Genomic DNA, 21,397 nt, shown 5'->3' with positions numbered 1-21,397 from the left:
ATGAGATGGTTATAATTAATTTTTCAATAATGTATAATACTTGTATTGTTTGTTGCAAGGAATTACTACCATTGAGTTGCTGTGTTATAAAAAAATATTGAGTTGTTAATACTATAGGGTAACTATTCATGGAAAGATAACCTTTTTCCTCTGATGCGATCTGGGTATCCAGCAAGTTTCTGCCTTGATAAATGATTACATTAAATTCATTCACATCCAACCTCAGCCTACCAAATTTTACTAAATATATCAAGGAAAAATATACACAACTGAGGTATAATCTTTATTTTATAAACCAAAAATAAATATTTAACAAACACAAAACTTGCAGTCTTAGAATCACCATCACAGATGACTACAATCATGACCTCGGAAAACACACATTGAAAGCTCTTATTCATTTGCTTCTATTTGTATGTAGTTAATTATCGTATTATGAGATGGCGTTAAAACCACGTCATCATATGATGTGGTTTATATCACTTATGACTGTGCTAGTAACTAAACAGTTGGGTGGCATAGTGATGAAGCACGACCACACGGCTACTGTATCATGATACAAATACAGTATTACCAATTTATTGAAACTGTTGGCAGTTTTGTTCATTTTGAGCATTAATTCATATTTCTTAAATTTACACATTTATTATTAACATGAATTATGGCAGTTCATAATATTATGTATAAATGGTTTCAGAAGAGTTATTAGCAAAAGCCTGTGTAGATGGATAATCTTTTCACTTACAATTTATGCCATTCAGAGTGCTTCATTCATTATCAGTTTTAAGAACTACTTTTCCAGAAATAAATTTATGCATCAAAGCAAGTTAAATTTGTTTTAAGTAAAATGATTTAAAGATAAAATGAAAATAGAGAACTTGTAAGCATTACCCGATACACAGCTGCTGCTCAACACTACTAAGATGGACTCCTAGACATGATTAGCGGAACATAAGGATGAACTGAAAAGTTGCAAAGGTATCTGTAATAAACGTTCTGTTGCTAATAAAGATTTTGAAAGCATGTTAGTGACAACAGCTATTTCATACTGTCCATCCTTGTGTATAAGCTTCAGGTGAAGATTTTAATTTATTGTGCACTATATTTGCTCATTCTTTTATGAAGCTATGAAATTCAAACCCAAATAATGATAGATTTGGAGTGACTACGTACATAACATGAACACAGGGTTAGGAAAGACAAGAAAAAATAATAAATTACATACTACAATACAGAACTTGATGTGGTGGACAGACGTGAAACATAAATGAAGGAACATTGGTAAAGTTGGAAATATATTTTTTTTAATTGTAACCCAATTAAATTCATAGATAAGCAAAAATCAACTTGGCATGATAGTTGTTACTGGGAATAGGAACAAGAGAGAATAATTATGGTGCTTATGTCATATGTTGCTTGTAAGCAGTTAATTCACTTTGACACTCATACAGTACTTCTATGATAATATTAGATGGAAATTGGTGAATATTTTTTTGTTTTCCTTCCATAATGAATGGACGTGCAAAATGTTCTGAAATAAGAATTATAATGGTAAACATATGGCATTGAAAGGAGCAACATGCAGAATCTGCCATGTTTGTACAGTACACTACTAATATTTAAAAATTAACATACTGTACAGTATGTATAATTAATTATTTATGTTAAGCTGACCTAAGATATTTAAATTTATTACACTGGTTATGTATACTGTACTATAAAATATTAATCCAAGTATTTTAATTAAAAGTAATGATTGTTTTGTATGTCATGAATCCAATATATGACTAATCTTTCTGTCATCATCTACAGAATGTGTATAGGGCCCCATATTAAATTAACTACAGTAATGAACTCTTGTGGTATACATACTGTACTTCTAAACTGAAATTGAAGCCAGATTTGTAGTATTCTTGCATACACTATTCTTTCCTTGCAAAGTTTGGTACTTCTTTTCCCAGCTTTTTACTTGGGAATATAAAATGGGCTGGTACTTATACGATTCCATACATTTCATTCCTATCTGGTGATTGGCAATGATGGCATAATACGAAATTGAATAAAAAAATGTGATTTTAACCAGATTAATAAAAACTCGGTTGTAAAATATAAATTATGATAAATGTATACTATACACTATTATAAATTGAACTAACTGCATAATATGCATTGCTCTTTATCTTGTTTGACTATGACAGAAGTTTACATTTCCTCCTTTATTGATGATTGACAGATGCCATGTAATGTAGAAGCACAAGAGTGGAGGGTGAAGCTCCAGTACGGTACCCGGTGACCTGGTGAATAGAAACATTCCTGCTCTTGGGTGCTGTCGTGTTATTTAATACTGTATCACATGAACTACATGCTCCTTTAAATAAGTGTTTGCTGATACTAAAAATATGCTGACGATTGGGTGGTTATGAAATGTAAAAATAAAACCAAGTTTAGAATTTGAGGCTGAACTTAGGATAGTCAGGACGGATGATGGCCTGTTGGTTGGTTAGTTGGCAGCGTTCAATCTTGCATCCAGGAGAACCGTCCTCGCTCAACCACTTAACCCTGTAACAAGCAGAAATTATATGTATATTTAAATAAAAATATAACATGAATTAAGAATGATTCTGAGGGGAAAGCAGATAACATGCATGTAGGTCAAATTACATAAATTAATCATAAGGTCCGCTCAATAAAATGTATGTGCAGTGTAATGGTGAATACAAGTATGAAGTCATTTGAATAATATTGATAATTCAACTTGTTAAACAAGAAAGTTAAATACTCTATTATAGTACTGCATAATAATATGTTGTATAAATGAGAAAAAGTGGGACATTTGTTCTATGTGACCTGTATCTTCACCATTTTCTCTTAGGCACTACTGTATTTTAATTAAGAAGTGGGACAAATCAAGGAAAAGGAAGAACCTTTACTGTATCCATATGACTACCTTGTGAAGACTTATCACAAGAGTGGAGGGGTAGATAAGATAAGCCCTATCAAGATAGGAGTTGAAAAGCTGTCAAACTTTTGCCATATTCAAAAATAAAACCAAAAAGTGCCTAATTTCATCTTAGTTTCCCACCTAGTGCTTTAACTCGCACTGCATCTAGTACTACCCAATCCCCCCAATATTTTTTGTACCTAAGCCATATTACTTTACCATTACTGTATAATCTTAGATATCATCTGATATCATGGTTGTTATATTGAGTGCATATTCTACTTCATTATTCCTTGAAATGACCCTCAAATTGTTGCTTCAGTGAACCAATGAATAACCCTGAAATTTTATCCTAATGTACCAAGTAATCCTTGTTCATTCTAGTGTATTGTTATTATTGTGTATTATTTTAATCTTTGTTTTTGTGTCAAAAATTCTTTCAATGTACCTGTTAACATTTTTTGTCTATTTTACTGTAATTTATCTACTTAAAATTATCTGTACCTGTACCTGTAAAGTAAAGCTGTAAAGTACGTGTACACATTTTGGTCAATTTTTCTGTAAATTATCTACTTAAAATTATCTGTTAGTTTAAGGACTTGCCCAAAACACTATGCGTGCTAGTGGCTTTACAAGATTGTAAAATCAATGTCATTTCTATGTTCTCTCTTAACTCCCAATGTACCTTCTTGTTTATAAATAAATAAATCAATAAATCAATCAATCAATCAAAGAACGAGAGAGGAACTGCAGAAGAACATCCAGAAAACATAGTATACATGGACTTTCTTAAAGCTTTGATAAGGTACTACATAAAAGACTGTCAAGGAAATTACGAGCATATTGAATAAATGGTTATCTTGAGATCTTGAGGTTATCTTGAGATGATTTCGGGGCTTTAGTGTCCCCGCGGCCAGGTCCTCGACCAGGCCTCCACCCCCAGGAAGCAGCCCGTGACAGCTGACTAACACCCAGGTACCTATTTACTGCTAGGTAACAGGGGCATTCAGGGTGAAAGAAACTTTGCCCATTTGTTTCTGCCTCGTGCGAGAATCGAACCCGCGCCACAGAATTACGAGTCCTGCGCGCTATCCACCAGGCTACGAGGCCCCTATCCACCTGGCCTACGAGGCCAGCTGGTAGAGTACTTGAATGGATAAAACAGTGGTTAAAAATAAAAAAGTAATGGGTCGTCCTAAACGGAAATGAATCTGACTGGAGAAATGTGGAACATGCTTACCACATTACTGCAAGTTGCACAATAAGTGGGAGCTACAGTAAAAAGAAGCCAACCAAACTCCTAGAAATAGTTAAATGAACCTTTGACTTCAAGAAAAAGAAGGTAGTTATTGAACTGTACAAATCTGGTGCATCTCCATCTAGACTACTGTATCCAAGGATGGAGACCTCATCTTCAGGACACAGTTGCTTTGGAGAAAGTTGAACACGGGTGGCAAAAATCATCCTGGAACTAAGTCGTTTCTCATACCAGGAAAGGCTGAGAGCCATAGGACTAACAATGCTGCAAACCAGACATGAGAGGGCTTATCTCATTGAAACTTAAAATATTGAACAGTTTGGAGGATGTTGACCTAGACTGCATCTTTAAAAGGTACAGGGAGCAATGGCTTCAAGCTTAACAAGTCATAATGTAGGATGGAAAACAAACGCTTTCTCACCAATAAGGTTGTTTACCCATAAAATCTCCTATGCGCTGAAGCCGTAAATGCCAAGACAATACTGCAATTCAAAATCCAGTTGGAAAAAATCATCAGGAAAAATGGGAGGACCTTTGACAAGCCACCAGCTCTCTGTCTTCATCTAGGCCACTAGAGAAATGGTGGTCTTCAGGCAAATTTAGGTAAAATCCTTCCAGGAAGGAGTTAATAGGAGACATAAAAGGGGGCTGAATTCAGTTACTTAGATCAGATCAGCCGAATGAAAAAGTGTCTCTTTGTGCTAATATATGGAGTAAAATCAAGACAAAAGTCACAGTAGGACTCTTGAAAGATAAAATAAACCAAGTTATAACTAATGCTAAACAGGCAGATGACACTGAATGAATACTTTACATCAGTGTTCACACTAGAAAAATTAAGACAACATCCCAACACTCACATGTACAGTATGTATGAAACATGGGAAAAGAATAAATAAGGAATACTGTATCTCCATTACATGTAAGAAAATCAGGAAGAGCATTGGCAAATAACAGGAATCAAAAGCTTCTGGTATGAATGGCATTAGATCCAAAATCTTAAAAGAACTGGCCAATGAACCATGTTTACGACTGAAACTCCAATCTGAAACTTAACCAAGGGAAAATCCCTTGGTTAAGGGAACATTCTCTACTTTGGAGATAGGCAATCTCATATTGAACAATATTGTAAAAGCAAAACAACATTGTACAGTATTTAAAAAAAAACTTGCTTAATGAACTAAGTCACTTCCCTGGAAATGATAACCAGCTACAGTATATAGACAAAGGACTTGCAGTAGGTATATGTACATGACTTGAAGCCTTAGGAATAATAAAAATGAACTTTTGACTTGAGGGAGAAAGAAAGTAGTCATTCAGCTGTACAAGTCCCTGGTGTACCCCTATTTGACTATTGTATCCAAGCACGTAGAGCTCATCTCCAAAAAGACAACTGCTTTGGAAAAATTTAAGAACAGTGAGCTTCAAAGGAAAAAGTAGAACGAAGAAATTCATCCCAGAACTAAGTTAACTTTCATACTAAGAAAGGATGAGGGCCTCATGATTAACTGCTACAAACCAGACATGACAAGGCTGATCTCCATGTGACCTTTAAAATACTGAACAGATTGGAAAATATTAATTCAGACCACTTCTCTTAAAGATCCTGTGTTGTACATATATGCACAAAGAGCTCCAAGCTCAACAAGCCCCAATATAGAACAGACAGCAGAAGATGATTTTTCATCCATGGTTTTTCTGTCTATACCTTCAGAAGCCATAAATGGCATTACAGTACTGAACTTATATTAACTTCCAATTTCTGCAAATTCTCAGTGTATTCCTCAGTCACTGGTTTTAAGCATCTTGTATATGATTGTTACTTACTAATAACTTACAAATTTGTAACAAATATTTCAACAAATTTCTTAGCTTTAAGCCATGTCTGGAATGCGATGCATGCCAGTGGCTGTATGAGACTGTGCCTATTCATTGTACCTTCTTATGCATAAATAATACAAGAAAAATTTGCAGTGCTGCACACAGTAACATGGTGGTGGTGTCTTGGGCCTTGCCAACGCCTCCATTGGTCACCTGATACCAGAGTTGTGGCTGCCAACAGAATTAAAAGGCCATGTGGGACATTAGTTCACACTGAGTCACTGAGTTGTATTCTCAGAGCTGCTCAATACTGTACTTTCACACTGCTTGCAAATTATCCTTCAAGGAATCAAAGGTATATCAGTCAAATGTATGATTACTCTAATGAAATCTCACCAACCCATTGTACCTTCTTGTAAATAAATTATTATTATTATTATTATTATTATTATAAATATTCAAGGAATATCTACATCAAAGACAGTTCAAGAACTGCCTTTGATGTAAATATAGTTTTTCATAAAGAATATTTTATTTCCTTCTATTATTTGTTTCTAATATTACTGAGCATTGTACATTGCACTTATGTTAATAGTTTATACATTTTCTAGAACAAAGGGAAATCCCTACTGTACTTTGTGAGTACTGTTACTGTATCTGTAAATTGTGCTGTGTAGTGCTTTACTCCATTCATGTGCTTCTGAGTTCAAGAAAATTCATCTTGAGTACATCATTATTCACTTTGTATGTATGTTATATAATATCTTTTGTAGCACATTTATCTTATCTGTAAATGTGCACATTTACCCTAGTTAAGCTAATAGAACATAACAAAATCATACAGTAAATTAGTAAAATTTCATGGTTTAGTGGGGCAAACACTTAAAATTAAACAGAAAAGATCATAAAAGTGTTGAGTAAGCAATTTTACAAGTGTAGATACAGCTCTTAGATGACACTTAATAAAGGAAAGGACATTTGTAGAGTAATTATTATTTATTATTTTTTATTTTTATAAATTTTAAATGAAACATACGATAACAGTAACACAAGAATAACTTATTACAAGGGGAAATGAGTGAAATTAGTTACGTGATATTAAGTAAATATTTCTTAGTCTCTCTTCTAGCTAGGAACATATTTGTTTCTAGTGTGGTGCCGAAGGCATCTAGGACGCGCTTAAGGTCAGGATTCGCATTGCAGTTCAAAGTTTTATAGGTATAGAGTACTCTTGAGAGGATGTGCAGTGACTTATTTATTTATTTATTTATTTATATACAAGAAGGTACACTGGGGATTAAGAGAGAACATAGAAAAAAAAAATGAAGTTGATTTTACATTCTTGTAAAGCCACTAGCACACATAGCGTTTTGGGCAAATACTTATACAAATACAAATATTTATTCAGGTAAAGTACATACAAGGTGAGATGCAAAACGTTGATGGATTTATAGATAGAGCTAGTACATACAATGTCTAAAGTCACTATTACGCAAAGCGTTTCGGGCAGGAAAAACACTACAACTAAAACTTAATACAATTGAGATTAAAGTATATATTGTGTTGAGAAAATAAAAAAGATAAAAAAGGGGAGGAACATGGCAGAAAAAATAGCAAAAATACAATTTGGTCAACAAACAGCATTGTTTAAAATAGTAGACATGGGTTGACATTTTGGGGGTGAGGTTGGTTACATGGAGTTAATTAGGTAGTACTTAGTTTTTATCTTAAACTGGTTGGGAGAGAGGTACAGTCTTTAACATGATTGGGAAGGTCATTCCACATTCCACTTGATGTATACAAATTTCCCCTGGCATTTGGGGTATTGAATAATAAAACAGGGAGTTACTTTTTTATTGCATGAGGCTTCGGTAAGTGGTTGATGATATCTCACGCCCCTAGCTGTTTATGGCTAAGTACACGTAACCACCTATCAACTAGTGCACACAAGTGATGTGGTGGAGGCTGACTCCATACACAGTTTCAAATGTAGATATGATAAAGCCCAGTAGCCTCAGAAACCTGTACACCAGTTGATTGACAGTTGAGAGGTGGGACCAGAGAGCCATAGTTCAACCTCTGTAAGCACAACTAGGTGAATACACTTTAAAAACTGCTTGACTTGACTAACACAACAAGGGAAGATGCTAATATGACGACATAGCATTTACAAGATGACAAGAAGCTGCAGGGAATGGTCCCAAACCATGTTGGGATCTTTGGGGATCAAATGCCAGCCATGCCAAAATCTAGGTCATCACTGTACAGACCCATGGGAGACATCTCCCGTCACGCAGGGTGCAGCCGCACCTCCACACATCTCCAGATACCGGTAATGGCTCAAAAGGGCCACCACTTACGGGCTATTCATGCCCGTGCCACCTTTTGGGTGGCTTAATCTTCATCAATCAATCAATATACAGACCGCTTGGTTTGATGGATGCAACACATATATTATCTACTGTGTTGTATCGATGGTGCAGTAGAAGTACTTAATGTGGCACACTATGTACCAGTGGACCACATCAAGTACTATTGATGGTGCAGTAGAAGTACATAATGTGGCACACTATGCACCAGTCGACCACATCAAGTACCGTTGGATCTGGTCAGTAACTGAATGGGTGAGTTAGGCTTATTGAGGCCATACCCTCTCCCAGGGTGGCCGCAAAAAGCCTAACAGGTTTATTAATTTCTTTCTTTCTTTGGTCCCTGGCTTGATGCCTTCTTTTGATAATTACTGCACTTTCTATGGTCCCTGGCTTGCTCTCCATTAAATTCAAAGCAGGGTAGCACAGTCAGGTTCGTTCCCGACTCACAATCGAGAATTCCCGGTTCAAATCCGGGGCGGGACAGAAATGGCCCATTTCCTGTCATCTAATGCTCCTATCTCTCCCCTAGAAGCAAGTGTGGGAGATGAGTTAGTCAGCTTGTGGGGGGCTGCATCCTAGGGAGGGTCAGTAATTCGACCCTGGGTGGGGGAAGGCGGGGGCCTCGACATAAGTAACATAGTATATGTATAATATGCCCGACTCTGCAAAATAAATAATGGCTGCTTGTTCCCCGACAATGAATTATTATTAAGAGCTGGAGGGGAGTGGTACTCACATCTGCTCCACGTGGCCTTTGGGACCCTGGAGGCGGCCACCAACGGTGCCGGTTTTGTTGTTCTTAATCCAGCCAGTGATGCCCAGACTGTCTGCTTTGTCCTTGGCCACCTTGATGAAGTTGCAGCCTGGGGGGAGGGAAGCCAAAGGTCACATCTTGTAAATAGGTCCATGATGGTGGCGAGTGAGTGAGTCCGTGCTCTAGTAGTGTGGCCTGTGGTGTAGTGTGACCTGTGGTGTAGTGTGACCTGTGTTGTAGGTAGTGTGGCCTGTGGCCTGTGGTGTAGGGTGACCTGTGGTGTAGATAGTGTGGCTTGTGGTGTAGTGTGACCAAGACCTAAATAAACAGCTCCACAATGGAAGTCTTAGAGAGGTGGTTTGATAATATAAGCAAATGTTTATAATTAATTTCAAATACTGACGAGGGAAATACTGAAATGTAAATATGATGTTTAGTGGATATGACGCTGTTAATGATTTATGTGAGGATATGAACTTCCTACACCTTTGATATGAAAAAGAATATAATCATGAATTTTTTAGTGTATTTAATTTTTTAAGAAATGTAAGGGAATTTATTAACGAGTTCTTGGATCTGATTTTAGTAAAGCTCGAGTGCAGATATCGCTAAATATATATACTATATACGTAGTTGAAAGAACAATACAGTATATAGTGTTATAAGTGCAGGAGAAGGAATTTATATTTGAATTTGAACCTAAACAGTTCCCCATACTCTATAAAATTCTCGGTGAATCTGATTCCTTTCACATAACTCGTCTATGAACTCTGGAATATTATTTGATGGGCTTTTTTAACATAATTTAAATTTGCGTCTCATGTACCCGATCACCATACAGTAGGCGGTGTAGGCCTACCGCTGTACTGCTGTCCGGGACAGGAAGCTTGTTAGGCTTATCGAGGATAATTCTATACTGGGCAATTTACATTGTTATCTTTTAGTGCTGACAGTTGGCGAGGGTGGAGCTGGTGGGCGTGTGTGGTGGGTCTCCTGGCCCACCACGGCCAGCTGGAGGTGGGGCTCCTGGCCCACCACGGCCAGCTGGAGGTGGGTCTCCTGGCCCACCACGGCCAGCTGGAGGTGGGGCGCCTGGCCCACCACGGCCAGCTGGAGGTGGGGCTTCTGGCCCACCACGGCCAGCTGGAGGTGGGGCTCCTGGTCCACTACCGCCAAGGGGCCGTAGTGGACCGTAAGTGGCCTCCTGCCACTTAAGGAGGCAGTAGGAGTTCGAATCACACCTGTAGGAGGCCGTAGTGGCCTCCTGCTCCCTACACCTATCTTCATTACATTACATTTGCTTGGGTTAAACTCTAACAACCATTTGTTCGACCATTTCTGCAGCTTGTCCAAGTCTTCATGGAGCCTCAAGCTGTCCTCTGTCTTAATCCTTTTCATAATTTTAGCGTCGTTGAGAGGAATGAGGCTATACCCTCCGGGAGATCATTTACGTATATATTATATTAAGTTGAATGACAGTTGATAGGCGGGACCAAAGAGCCGAAGCTCAACCCCTGCAAGTACGTCTAGCTTGGAAGGTGGTGGGGGGGGGGGGGGGAAGGGAGGCAGATAAGTTGGGAGATGTCCATCTCTCGACACGATAATGAACAAAAGTACTGTTGACTATTCTTAAGAGAATAGTGGGACAGTGTAGCTCATCTCACTCCGATGAGTCTAGTTCATCTTGTGCCACCAAGAATCATCATCGTGGCTTCATTTTGTGTTCTTGTTTCTTCTTGGTAGAGGCGAGGGAGTTAGTGAAATGCAAGGCATGACAATCAACTAGAGATTTGGTAAACAATATGTAAATTAGTCTTGCATATTTATTACTAACACAAGTAATCTTACCAGTAAGAGTTTTCAGAGGTTTGAGTCTTTCAGTCTGTGGTGTATGTCGTTAATGTTACTCTCGATAACTGTACTCACCTATTTGTGCTTGCGGGGGTTGAGCTCTGGCTCTTTGGTCCCGCCTCTCAACTCTCAATCAACTGGTGTACAGATTCCTGAGCCTACTGGGCTCTATCATCTATATTTGAAACTGTGTATGGAGTCAGCATCCACCACATCACTGCCTAATGCATACCATTTGTTAATCACTCTGACACTAAAAAAGTTCTTTCTAATATATCTGTGGCTCATTTAGGCACTCAATTTTCACCTGTATCCCCTAGTGCGTGTGCCCCTTGTGTTAAATAGCCTGTCCTTGTCTACCCTATCAATTCCTTTGAGAATTTTGTGTGGTGATCATGTTCCCCCTAACTCTTCTGTCTTCCAGCGACGTGAGGTTTAATTCCCGCAGTCTCTCCTCGTATCTCATAACCTTTCAGGTCTGGTTGCAAACCTTTGAACCTTTTCCAGTTTAGTCTTATGCTTGACTAGATATGGACTCCATGCTGGGGCTGCATACTCCAGGATTGGTCTGACATATGTGGTATACAAAGTTCTGAATGATTCCTTACACAAGTTTCTAAATGCCGTTCTTATGTCGGTCAACCTGGCATATGCCGCTGATATTATCTTCTTGATATGGGCTTCAGGGGACAGGTCTGGCGTGATGTCAACCCCCAGGTCTTTCTCTCTCTCTGACTCTTGAAGTATTTCGTCTCTCAAATGATGCCTTGTATTTGGCCTCCTGCTCCCTACCCCTATCTTCATTACATTACATTTGCTTGGGTTAAACTCTAACAACCATTTGTTCGACCATTTCTGCAGCTTGTCCAGGCCTTCTTGAAGCCTCAAGCTGCCCTCTGTCTTAATCCTTCTCATAATTTTGGCGTCGTCAGCAAACATTGAGAGGAATGAGGCTATGCCCTCCGGGAGATCATTTACGTATATCAGAAACAGGATAGGATACGAACATTTTACTGTTCAATGGCGTCTGTGTTGCCCAAATGTTGTAATGTTTCCCTCTATCCTCACTCCTCCCTCCCCACTCCTTTCCCCTACCTATAGCCTCTCCTCGCCCCTCCCTTCTATCCTTCCTTGTCCTCACCCCTTCCCCCCTACCCTCCCTGTACTCAGCTAGCTAGACGTACTTGCAGGGGTTGAGCTTCGGCTCTTTGGTCCCGCCTCTCAACTGTCATTCAACTTAATATTAATTTATTTATATTTATATTTATATATACAAGAGTTGTTACATTCTTGTACAGCCACTAGCACGCGTAGCGTTTCGGGCAAGGTCTTAATCCTAATATTCCCTGGAATACGACCCGCCAAATCGTTTAACAACCAGGTACCCATTTTACTGATGGGTAAACAGAGGCTACAGTTAAGGATTGGCGCCCAGTAAATCCTCCCCGGCCAGGATGCGAACCCATGACAGAGCACTCAGCCCGTCCTCCAAACAAAGACCCAAAAGTAATAATAATAATAAATAAATAAATGTTTATTCAGGTAAGGTACATACATACCAGATATTTTACAAAAATTGATAGATTTATAGATAGAGCTAGTACATACAATGCCTAAAGCCACTATTACGCAAAGCGTTTCGGGCAGGAAAAACATTAAAGACTAAAACTTAATACTAATTGAGTTTAAAGTATAAAATGTGTTGAGAACAAGTAAAAATAAAAATAAAAAGGGGGAACATGGCTGAAAAAGTAGCACAAATACAGTTAGGTCGACAAACAGCGTTGCTTAAAAAAACAGACATGGGTTGACAATATAGGGGTAAGGTAGGTTACAGGGAATTTATTAGGTAGTGCTTCGTTTTTATCTTAAACTGGTTGAGAGAGGTACAGTCTAACATGGTTGGGAAGGTCATTCCACATTCTGGGTCCTTTGATTTGTAGAGCATTTCTAGTTTGATTAAGTCGTACTCTTGGAATATCAAAACTGTATTTGTTTCTGGTGTGGTGCTCATGGGTTCTGTTACAACCTTCAATGAAGCTTTTGAGGTCAGGATTGGCATTACAGTTCAGCGTTTTATATATGTATAATACACATGAGAGAATGTGCAGTGACTTAATGTCAAACATATTCAGAGATTTGAGTAGGGGTACCGAGTGATGTCTGGGGCTAGAGTTGGATATTGTCCTATGTCCTATATTGTAAAGTGATTCCATGCACCCGCCAAACCCGCTGTTTATGAATGAAAAACGGTTTACACACACGACTCACAACTGATTTCGTTCGAACACTTCCGGAACAAGTGCTTCACTGACGAATTTTGTTCGAATCACACCGCTGTAAATGCTTCACCTAAACACCTAACCTATGCCTATATATGCACAATATGCTATTATATTATAATATGAATTTATATTTGAGAAAATTCCCGTTTTGAATGAACAACATGTAAAAATTTATGAATGCGTCTGTGGGCAACCCGTCCTCGATTCAAGTCCATTACATCCAGCGGTCGACCCCACAGACGCATTCATAAATTTTTACATGCTGTTCATTCAAAACGGGAATCTTCTCAAATATAAATAATATTATATTATATTAGCATATTGTGCATAAATAGGCATAGTTTAGGTTAAGTTAGGTGTTTAGGTTCTGTTGGCGATTATTGGTAATTGTAGTACGTGGGTGAAGCATTTACAGCGGTGTGGGTCGAACAAAAGTCGTCAGTGAAGCCCTTGTTCCGGAAGTGTTCGAACATGATCATTTGTGAGTCGTGTGTAAAGCGTTTTTCATTCATAAACAGCTGAGGGTTTGGCGGGTGCACGGAATCACTTTTGGGTCTTTGTTTGGAGGACGGACTGCTGTGGGGTCGACCACTGGATGTAATGGACTTGAGTCAAGGACGGATTGAAGCACTCGCGAAACGCCAGATGAGTGTCTTACCACAACGCCACACGAGGCCCGCAACTGGTGAGATTCCTGAGCCTACTGGGTTCTACCATATCTACATTTGAAACTGTGTGGAGTGTGCCTGCACTAGGCATTGGAGGCAGACTCCATACACAGGAGGACTGCAGTGATGTGACAGTGAGGGGTGTTATCGCTCATCCCTTCCCGCTTCTCTCCTGTCCTCTCCCCCTGTCCCACTACTTTCCCTGTCCTCACCCCTCGAGGCTACGTACCACAAAATGACAGCAAATAAAGGCAAGACCCAACCAAGACTGCTATACACAGTACACAGTACAAGGAAGAACCTCACACGCACACACACACGCACACGCACACACACATACACACACACACACACGCACACACACACACACACACACACACACACACACACACACACACACACACACACACACACACACACACACACACACACACACACACACACACACACACATGATCACCACATTCAAGATTCTGAAGGGGATTGATAGGGTAGATAAAGACAGTCTAACACAAGGGGAACACGCACAAGGGGACACAGGTGGAAACTGAGTGCCCAAATGAGCCACAGAGATATTAGAAAGAACTTTTTTAGTGTCAGAGTGGTTGACAAATGGAATGCATTAGGAAGTGATGTGGTGGAGGCTGACTCCATACACAGTTTCAAGTGTAGATATGACAGAGCCCGATAGGCTCAGGAATCTGTACGCCTGTTGATTGACGGTTGAGAGGCGGGACCAAAGAGCCAGAGCTCAACCCCCGCAAACACAACTAGGTGAGTACAACTAGGTGAGTACACACACACACACACACACACACACACACACACACACACACACACACACATACACACACGTGCATACACACACACGTGCACAATGTCTTAGACTTAGGCACGTGACTTAGGCACGTGCACAAGGAATTAGACTCCCAGATTGTTATGTGTAAACACCCAGGCATCTACCACTTTCTGCCAGGTCAGAGGTCAATAACCTGCAGGGGGAGTGTTGGCTGTGTAAACATTCGGGTGAGGAAAACGTTTCTTCCCTCTTGCACCCCCCCCCCCCTCCACCCGTAATTGATAATTCCCATCCTTGAAGAGGTGTAGGGCGGCTGTCAAACATTTTAATGGCAAATTTGTGCACGTGTGGGCAGACGTTACACCTCTATGTAGGTTAGCAACAGCAATTCTCCCCCTCCCCATTTCTCCAGCTAATAGGGTGTCTGGCAGTTTTGGGGGTGTGTATATATGCCCCTGTAGGGGAGTTAGGCGAGAGAGAGTGCTGGAGTGCCGGGGGCAGTGTGAGGCTGCAGGTCACCAATCGAGCCATGTAAGATTTCTAAACATTTGCCAGTGGTGTTCGAGTAGGGACTTGGTGAATATCGTATATTGTTCTCAATAAATTCATGTTACACTGTCCCTCTGTGTCAGTTATCTGGAACCTTTCAAATTCCTCTGTGTATAGTTTTGTTAACACCGGCCCGTAATTAATGACAGTTAAAAAAAAAGGACTCTCCAAGTCAAGCAATGTTTCTTGCCTCATTGCTTGATATAACTAAAAGCGAAGTTAGAAAAGGTTCAGAGGTATGCCATCAGGCTAGTCCCCGAGCTGAGAAGAATGATCTATGAGGAAAGATTACTGGTATTGAACCTCATGAAACTGAAAGACAGAAGAATTGGGGGGAGTCATGATCACTACCTACAAAATTCTCAGAGGAATTGACAGGGTAGATAAAGATAAACAGTTTAACATGGATGGTACGTAAACAAGAGTTAAGCAAGTCCCAGCTGTGTCTGGGTACAAGTGACAGGATGAACAACCCAGCGGGTTTTCTTCCTATTGGGGAGTGTTGTACATGCTGCTATGGCAGTATGTCTACTCACAAGATGAGTGGCGCTGCCCAATAAACTCGCCCCTCGGGGCAAAATTTAAAAAAAATTAAAAATAGGTGGAAGCTGAGTACCCAAATGAGCCACAGGAATGTTAGAAAAAACTTTTTCAGTGTCAGAGTAGTTAACAGATCGAATGCATTAGGCAGTGATGTGATGGAGGCTGACTCCATACACAGTTTCATATGTAGGAGCCCAGTAGGCTCAGGAACCTGTACACCAGTAGATTGACAGTTGAGAGGCGGGGCCAAAGAGCCAAACACAACTAGGTGAGAACACACCTCGTGTCAGCAAGGCAGACAGCCCGCCTCCTATCATAACTAACACCTCTAAACTCTCCATTCACCCGTGCCTCTTCATGCTCTTGACTCCCCCCCCCCCCTCCACAAAATAAGGGAGCAGCCACAGCCCTTCAGCAAAGTGGCCAGGCCCCCGTTACCCTCCGCTAACGTCAGTAAATATTGAGGTTGTCAGCCGGAGAGAAATGTGTTCCCTTACAGTATAAATATTAAATTGACAACGATGACAGCTAGTGATGCTTAAACGTTTACAGGAAGAAATGACATATCGTATTATGCTTCATAATTGTTATAACTGAATGACGTTGTTGAGTGTTACAAAATAACAAATAACACATCTAGTAAATATTATTATTATGTCATAATGTGTCATTATTGTTACTCCAATACGCTTAATGTGGTTGACACTGTAAGTATGTGTTGTTCATAACAAATGAATAGCTTGAGAAAAGATTACAAATAATTAACTTACAGCTAATAAAGAAAGAAATTCAAATAAGTTTATTGAGGTAAAATACACACAAAGGGATGAGGTAGCTCAAGCTATTCTCACCCCGTTCAGTACATCGTGTTAATACATACATAGACACACATCACAAGCAATAAACGTATTACCGAACATTCTGAGAGATAAACACATACATTTCCTCCTTTACACAAGGAGAAAGAAAATAAAGAAAGGTATAAATTAAGGTTGTGGTGGGGTGGTATCTGGCGGCTGGAGGACTTAAGACAGGCGGTCATCACCTTGAGAGCCGTCTCAAGCACGTCTTATCATCACCCCCCCCCACTCACCACCGGGACAGGTGCCCTTGTTTTATTTTTATTTTTATTATTATTTTTCTACCACAGACGTGGCCAGACATTTACAATGCTAACCAGCATATATACATTTTCTTCTGTCCTCCATGTTATATATATATATATATATATATATATATATATATATATATATATATATATATATATATATATATATATATATATATATATATATATATATATATTTATATATATTTTGGTAGCAGTCTTTCTTGTAAACATACGTTGTTGAATATGACCGAAAGGGAAAGATTAATGATTCTAACACGAATCTTCTCAATAATTCTTACGTTTTTCTTAACTGTCGAGGGTAATTGAAAAATTAACTCTCCGGAGTTCATTTTCACATTTTTCATTATGGTCTGACGCCTATAGAAGCGTTTCGCAAGCGACTTCTCACATTTTCAAAGACAAATTTTGATGTACTCCGTTTCATGCTTATATTTGTATTTTTGGTGAGGTGATAGAACACGAACAATGGGTAAATCATTGGGTAAAGATAATTTTACATAGAGCACGAATCAATGGGAACATTGCGTATTTTCTCTTCTTGCTTCTGTGTTGGTTCGGGGTCTTGAAGTTGGTAGAATGTAATTGGCTGTTGACTGCTGGTGCTGACTTTTTAATGTATAGAGCCTCGCTGATGTCGAGCCTCCTGCTGTTGCTGTATGTATCGATAATTTCTGTGTTGCTTGTTAAGATTTCTCTGGTGATTGTCTGGTTGTGAGAAGATATTATATGTTCCTTGATGGAGCCCTGTTGTTTGTGCATTGTTAATCGCCTAGAAAGAGACGTTGTTGTCTTGCCTATATACTGAGATCTTTGAGGCTAACAGTCCCCAAGTGGGCATGTGAAGGCATAGACGACGTTGGTTTCTTTCAAGGCGTTCTGTTTGGTGTCTGGAGAGTTGAGTAGGTTGGCCGTTTTCTTGTTTTTGTAGTAAATTGTCAATTGTATCTTCTGATTTTTGTCTGTGGGGATAACGTTCCTATCAACAATATCTTTCAGGACACTTTCCTCCGTTTTATGAGCCGTCGAAAAGAAGTTCCTGTAAAACAGTCTAATAGGGGGTACAGGTGTTGTGTTAGTTGACTCTTCAGAGGTTGCATGGCGTTTCACTTTCTTTTTAATGACAAAGAAGACGTCATTTAGTGTTGAAGACGTCATTATCATATCAACAATATATTATGTAGAAGACGTATTATTATATCAACAATGAATTCAAGTACGACCACAAGTACAGTCTGTAAGGCAAGCAGACTTAGCTTCTACAAGGCGTACAAGCGGACTGTGATCTTGGTGCCATAGAGACGGTGGCACTACTCCCAGAGGTCCACCAGCATCCGCTACACTGGTCCCTCAGTGTCGGGCTGAGGCCAGACAGTCTCCGCCACACAAGGGAGTCTTGTTACGCACACACACACTTCCCCCTTCATACTCTCACACTCGCCCTCAAGGTTCCTCCCACTTGTGGCTCTCCTAGTCTTGCTCATGTAAGCTTTCATGCACACATCCTTCCCATACACTAGCCACATCTCAAGTTGATCTGTTAGTGGAGGTTTCCCTAGGAGGAAGTAAGGAGGCCTAGTCGGGGACCGGGCCCCAGGAGCGTTGAGCCCCGAAATCATGGCAAGATAATCCTACCCTCTGTGTGTCACACATAGGTGGTGGGGGACCTATGGGATGACCTTTTTCAGTGTCAGAGTAATAAATGGAATGCAATAGGTAGTGATGTGGTGGAGGCTGACTCTATACACAGTTTCACATTTAGATATGATAGAGCCCAATAGGCTCCAGAACCTGTACACCAGTTGATTGACAGTTGAGAGGCTGGACTAAAGAGCCAGAGCTCAACCCCAACAAGCACAACTAGGCTCAGAAAAACTGCGATGTTCTTTAAGCTAAGTAATTTATACTTTTGTTACACTTGTTTACACTACGCTAATTTAAATAAATATAAATAAATATGTTTATTCAGGTAAGGTATATACATACAAGTGATGTTACATTAATGGATTGATATATAGATAGAGCTAGTACATACAATGCCTAAAGCCACTATTACGCAATGCGTATCGGGCAATTTGTGTGAGTGTAGCACACATGGGGTTCCTTCTCGGCACAATCAGGAATTCCGGGTTCGAATCCCGGACATTACATAAATGTTTGCCAGTCGGGAATATTTAGAGATAAATCTAAATTCGATACACGACAAAAGAGATTAAGAAACAAATTAGTGTTTTGTGAAGACTAATAACAAACAGCAGCTCCCTTATGACTGTAATATCTCCATTGCTCAAACAATTCTGTGTTAGCGCTAAGACCTACCATGTATGTATAATGACTTACTGTAAATATATAGCTCTTGAAATAGAACATTCTCTGTAACTAGCTAACATTGTAATTATAAGGTGTAAAGGACAGATGAAATTGTTTATGTAATAATCTCAGCTGAGGTCTGATAAAGACCTTTTGTGCCCTCTGTAATCCTTTTTGCGCTACCGCTCACAGGATGCATATGGGGTGCACAATCCCCGTAGCAAAGTGGTTACTCACTCGCCTGGTGTTTCGCGAGCGCTTTGGCCTGGGTTCGCATCCTGGCCGGGGAGGATTAACTAGGCGCCAATCCTTAAATGTACGCCTCTGTTCACCCAGCAGTGAATGGGTACCTGGTTGTTAAACGATTTGGCGGGTCGTATTCCAGGGGAGAATTAAGATTAAGGATTATATATATATATATATATATATATATATATATATATATATATATATATATATATATATATATATATATATATATATATATATATATATATATATATATATATAATATAGCTTATACTCCATTCTATCATGCATTCGGGGGCCAATATGGAATAGAATTTATTGCAGATTAATTGATTCCATGATGAAATGTGTATATATACATCTGTACATATAGCCTCAGGCACATGTAGCAAGCATGTCCTGAGTGAGTGCCATCAGGGATGACACTCAATAACGTTTAATGTATCCACTCTGGGTACATGTACTTGTTTGAGTGCAAGTAGTTGGGCGAGTAACTCCAGATTAGCAACCCAGTTAGTTAGACAAACTACCCATTCAGAGCCGTCTGTCCTTGTGGCGGCCGGGCTTCCGGCAGCACCAGCGTAGGGAACCACTGCTCAGCACGGGGGTGCTGGTCCACTGCTCAGCACGTGGGGGGGGTCCACTGCTCAGCACGGGGGTGCTGGTCCACTGCTCAGCACGTGGGGGGGGTCCACTGCTCAGCACGTGGGGGGGGGGTCCACTGCTCAGCACGGGGGGTGTTGGTCCACTGCTCAGCACGGGAGGTGCTGGTCCACTGCTCAGTACGTGGGGGGGGGGGGTGTTGGTCCACTGCTCAGCACGGGGGGTGTTGGTCCACTGCTCAGCACGGGGGGTGTTGGTCCACTGCTCAGCACGGGGGGGATGTTGGTCCACTGCTCAGCACGTGGGGGGGGTCCACCGCTCAGCACGGGGGGTGTTGGTCCACTGCTCAGCACGGGGGTGTTGGTCCACTGTTCAGCACGTGGGGGGGGTCCACTGCTCAGCACGGGGGTGTTGGTCCTCTGCTCAGCACGGATGTGTTGGTCCACTGCTCAGCACGGGGGTGTTGGTCCACTGCTCAATACGGGTGTGTTGGTCCACTGCTCAGCACGGGTGTGTTGGTCCACTGCTCAGCACGGGTGTGTTGGTCCACTGCTCAGCACGGGAGTGTTGGTCCACTGCTCAGCACGGGTGTGTTGGTCCACTGCTCAGCACGGGTGTGTTGGTCCACTGCTCAGCACGGGAGTGTTGGTTCACTGCTCAGCACGGGGGGGGTGTTGGTCCACTGCTCAGCACGGGAGTGTTGGTCCACTGCTCAGCACGGGAGTGTTGGTCCACTGCTCAGCACGGGAGTGTTGGTCCACTGCTCAGCACGGGGGGGGGGGTGTTGGTCCACTGCTCAGCACGGGGGGGTGTTGGTCCACTGCTCAGCACGGGGGTGTTGGTCCACTGCTCATCACGGGAGTGTTGGTCCACTGCTCAGCACGGGTGTGTTGGTCCACTGCTCAGCACGGGTGTGTTAGATCTAACACGATGTCTACCAAGAGAGCCGACACATCAGTGTCTACCAAAAGAGCCGACACATCACACGATGTCTACCAAGAGAGCCGACACATCACACGATGTCTACCAAGAGAGCCGACACATCACACAGTGTCTACCAAGAGAGCCGACACATCACAAGATGTCTACCAAGAGAGCCGACACATCACAAGGCGTCTACCAAGAGAGCCGACACATCACAAGGCGTCTACCAAGAGAGCCGACACATCACAAGGCGTCTACCAAGAGAGCCGACACATCACAAGGCGTCTACCAAGAGAGCCGACACATCACAAGGCGTCTACCAAGAGAGCCGACACATCACA

At 40.8% G+C, this 21,397-nt stretch overlaps 1 protein-coding gene across 1 annotated transcript in view; it reads right to left on the bottom strand.

Moving 5' to 3' along the window:
- Positions 1-270: 270 nt before the first annotated feature.
- The window catches only part of LOC123771453 (acylphosphatase-2), a 43,125-nt gene continuing 21,998 nt past the window's right edge, over positions 271-21,397 (bottom strand). The window contains exons 2-3 of the mRNA XM_045763986.2: positions 9,129-9,255; positions 271-2,559 (exon numbers count right to left, since the gene is read on the bottom strand). Coding sequence (XP_045619942.2) covers positions 2,445-2,559; positions 9,129-9,255 — 242 coding nt within the window. The 3' untranslated portion in view covers positions 271-2,444. The remainder of the gene's footprint in view (positions 2,560-9,128; positions 9,256-21,397) is intronic.

The sequence above is a fragment of the Procambarus clarkii genome, chromosome 14, assembly GCF_040958095.1.
Source record: "Procambarus clarkii isolate CNS0578487 chromosome 14, FALCON_Pclarkii_2.0, whole genome shotgun sequence".
NCBI lineage: Eukaryota > Metazoa > Arthropoda > Malacostraca > Decapoda > Cambaridae > Procambarus > Procambarus clarkii.
Note: the sequence above shows the minus strand (reverse complement) of the source record. Positions and strands in the feature narration are given on the sequence as shown.